The following is a 3,915-nucleotide window of genomic DNA, read 5'->3' on the forward strand; positions in this document are numbered from 1 at the left end:
CTGTCTCCCTCCCCTCTCTCTCTCTGTCTCCCTCCCCTCTCTCTCTCTGTCTCCCTCCCCTCTCTCTCTCTGTCTCCCCTCCCCTCTCTCTCTCTGTCTCCCTCCCCTCTCTCTCTCTGTCTCCCTCCCCTCTCTCTCTCTGTCTCCCTCCCTCTCTCTCTCTGTCTCCCTCCCCTCTCTCTCTCTGTCTCCCTCCCCCCTCTCTCTCTGTCTCCCTCCCCCCTCTCTCTCTCTGTCTCCCTCCCCCTCTCTCTCTCTGTCTCCCTCCCCTCTCTCTCTCTGTCTCCCTCCCCTCTCTCCTCTCTGTCTCCCTCCCCTCTCTCTCTCTGTCTCCCTCCCCTCTCTCTCTCTGTCTCCCTCCCCTCTCTCTCTCTGTCTCCTCCCCTCTCTCTCTCTCTGTCTCCCCTCCCCTCTCTCTCCTCTGTCTCCCTCCCCTCTCTCTCTCTGTCTCCCTCCCCTCTCTCTCTCTGTCTCCCTCCCCTCTCTCTCTCTGTCTCCCTCCCCTCTCTCTCTCTGTCTCCCTCCCCTCTCTCTCTCTGTCTCCCTCCCCTCTCTCTCTCTGTCTCCCTCCCCCTCTCTCTCTCTGTCTCCCTCCACCCTCTCTCTGTCTCTTCTCCTCCCTCCCCTCTCTCTCTCTGTCTCCCTCCCCTCTCTCTCTCTGTCTCCCTCCCCTCTCTCTCTCTGTCTCCCTCCCCCTCTCTCTCTCTGTCTCCCTCCCCTCTCTCTCTCTGTCTCCCTCCCCCTCTCTCTCTCTGTCCTCCCTCCCCTCTCCTCTCTCTGTCTCCCTCCCCTCTCTCTCTCTGTCTCCCTCCCCCTCTCTCTCTCTGTCTCCCTCCCCCCTCTCTCTCTCTCTGTCTCCCTCCCCTCTCTCTCTCTGTCTCCCTCCCCTCTCTCTCTCTGTCTCCTCCCCCCTCTCTCTCTGTCTCCCTCCCCTCTCTCTCTGTCTCCTCCCCCCTCTCTCTCTCTGTCTCCTCTCCTCCCTCCCCCCCCTCTCTCTCTGTCTCCCTCCCCTCTCTCTCTGTCTCCCTCCCCTCTCTCTCTGTCTCCCTCCCCTCTCTCTCTGTCTCCCTCCCCCTCTCTCTCTGTCTCCCTCCCCCTCTCTCTCTGTCTCCCTCCCCTCTCTCTCTGTCTCCCTCCCCTCTCTCTCTGTCTCCCTCCCCTCTCTCTCTGTCTCCCTCCCTCTCTCTCTGTCTCCCTCCCTCTCTCTCTGTCTCCCTCCCCTCTCTCTCTGTCTCCCTCCCTCTCTCTCTGTCTCCCTCCCCTCTCTCTCTGTCTCCCCCCCTCTCTCTCTGTCTCCCTCCCCTCTCTCTCTGTCTCCCTCCCCCTCTCTCTCTGTCTCCCTCCCCTCTCTCTCTGTCTCCCTCCCCCTCTCTCTCTGTCTCCCTCCCCCCTCTCTCTCTGTCTCCCTCCCCCTCTCTCTGTCTCCCTCCCCTCTCTCTCTGTCTCTCTCGTCCCCCCTCTCTCTCTCTCTGTCTCCCTCCCCCCTCTCTCTGTCCTCCCCCCTCTCTCTGTCTCCCCTCCCACCCTCTCTCTGTCTCCCCCTCCCTCTCTCTCTCTGTCTCCCTCCCCTCTCTCTCTGTCTCCCTCCCCCTCTCTCTCTGTCTCCCTCCCCTCTCTCTCTCTGTCTCCCTCTCCCTCTCTCTCTGTCTCCCTCCCCCTCTCTCTCTGTCTCCCTCTCCCTCTCTCTCTGTCTCCCCCCTCTCTCTCTGTCTCCCCCCCCCTCTCTCTCTCTCTCTCTGTCTCCCCCCCCCTCTCTCTCTCTCTCTCTGTCTCCCCCCCTATCTCTCTCTGTCCCCCCCCCCCCCCTCTCTCTCTCTCTCTCTCTCTCTCTGTCTTCCCCCCCCCCCTCTCTCTCTCTCTCTCTCTCTCTCTCTCTCTCTGTCTCCCCCCCCCTCTCTCTCTCTCTCTCTCTCTCTCTCTGTCTCCCCCCCCCCCTCTCTCTCTCTCTCTCTCTGTCTCCCCCCCCCTCTCTCTCTCTCTCTCTCTGTCTCCCCCCCCCCCTCTCTCTCTCTCTCTCTGTCTCCCCTCCCTCTCTCTCTCTGTCTCCCCTCCCTCTCTCTCTCTGTCTCTCTCTCCTCTCTCTCTCTCTCTCTCTCTCCCTCTCTCTCTCTCCCTCTCTCTCTCTCCCTCTCTCTCTCTCCCTCTCTCTCTCTCCCTCTCTGTCTCCCCCTCCCTCTCTCTCTCTCTCTCTCTCTCTGTCTCCCTCTCTCTCTCTCTCTCTCTCTCTCTCTGTCTCCCTCTCTCTCTCTCTCTCTCTCTCTCTCTGTCTCCCTCTCTCTCTCTCTCTCTCTCTCTCTCCTCTCTCTCTCTCTCCTCTCTCTCTCCTCCCTCTCTCTCTCTGTCTCTCTCTGTCTCTCTCCCTCTCTCTCTCTCTCTCCCTCTCTCTCTCTCTCTCTCTCTCCTGTCTCTCTCTCCCTCTCTCTCTCTCTCTCTCTCTCTCTGTCTCTCTCTGTCTCTCTCTCTCTGTCTCTGTCTCTGTCTCTGTCTCTGTCTCTGTCTCTGCCTCTCTCTCTCTCTCTCTCTCCTCTCTCTCTCTCTCTCTCTCTCTCTCTCTCTCTGTTCTCATAAAGACACGCACACACAATTTGTTTAACAAATTGCAAAGTCTGTGAAACCAGTATAAGGAACCATGACATGGGAATGCCTTGTAGTGTCTAAATAGTGTTTCAATACTGAAATTGGTCTATGCACTGTATTTAATTGATGGAGCGCACACTTTTTCTGATGACGGGTATAGGACAAGAAAGAATGACATATTTGTTTGCCTTGGACAAATTTTTTTCTGAAGACTGGACTACAGCAATGAAATTTCTCTTCCTGTAATGGAGAAAAACTGAAACTATGGACACTGCATCATTTAATTTCCATCTTCCATGCTCCACAGCCTGATGAAGCATGGCATTGTTAAGAGGCCATCTGATCCCAACAATTGGTCATTATACCTAGTCAGTGCTACATAACAATAGCAAGACCATGCACTAAATTTCATTACTAAGTTACTATCTGCCTTACATCCCTGCACCTTTCAATGAGAGCAAATGACTTGAGGAGTGGGAAGTAACCATAATGCCACTTGCCTTGACACTTCATGCCCTCATCTTTCCACAAACATTGTTAAATTCATTATCATGTTTGTAAATCTGGTAGGAGGCATAGTATGACCATATCACAGCACACACATGGAATAATATCAGTGCAGTCACCTCCAGCAACTTCTGTGCAGATGGCTAGTCTGAGAATTCTGTACTGCCTTCACAGACTGAACAAAGTACTTGTTTTTCTTGAGGTAGTGCAGTGGTGGAAGTTGAGCTCCCATCCTGTTAGCTATTGACACAGGTGGATAGGACCAAAATGAATTTACTTCCATTTCAGAGGATTAATTACTTACCACTGCTGTAACCCCTCAGCAAACTATGGACATTTCTGTACCCGACTAAGATATGTTGCTTCTATCTATTTCTCCACTTTTTGTTCCCATTTTAATTTTTCCTATTTTATTTATTGTGTATATCATTGAGACCCCTAGCCCTTTGGCTACCCCAGTCCAACTATGCCCCTGCTCATGTCACTACTCTACAAGCATTTCTTATATGCAGTTTTGTGTTTATTGGACATGTTCACATTGGTCACATTGTGCTGCTGCTGTCATATAACCTTCCATCTGTATTAGTCATGATCACAGAGGATACACCAGGCCAAAATACGAAGAAGCTTCAAAATTATCCACAGCAACTGCTCTAGCAGCTTCCTGATCAAATGCTACAGTGTGATAAAAATGGAGTATGGATACATTGTCTGTAGCTCTATCGAACAGTGCTCTTACAGATTATTTTAAACCCTTCAGTTTTGACTCTTTGTTTCCCCTCCAAGTGATGTAAGATTGCTCTTTTCCACATTGCAGAATCCAAAATTACA

General features: G+C 53.1%; 1 protein-coding gene across 1 annotated transcript in view; it reads right to left on the bottom strand.

The window, feature by feature from the left end:
- Positions 1-3,316, bottom strand: part of LOC126095342 (nipped-B-like protein B) — a 6,656-nt gene extending 3,340 nt beyond the window's left edge. The window contains exon 1 of the mRNA XM_049910147.1: positions 3,273-3,316. Coding sequence (XP_049766104.1) covers positions 3,273-3,316 — 44 coding nt within the window. The remainder of the gene's footprint in view (positions 1-3,272) is intronic.
- Between the last annotated feature and the right edge of the window lie 599 nt (positions 3,317-3,915).

Source organism: Schistocerca cancellata, chromosome 8 (assembly GCF_023864275.1).
Source record: "Schistocerca cancellata isolate TAMUIC-IGC-003103 chromosome 8, iqSchCanc2.1, whole genome shotgun sequence".
Taxonomy (NCBI): Eukaryota; Metazoa; Arthropoda; class Insecta; order Orthoptera; family Acrididae; genus Schistocerca; species Schistocerca cancellata.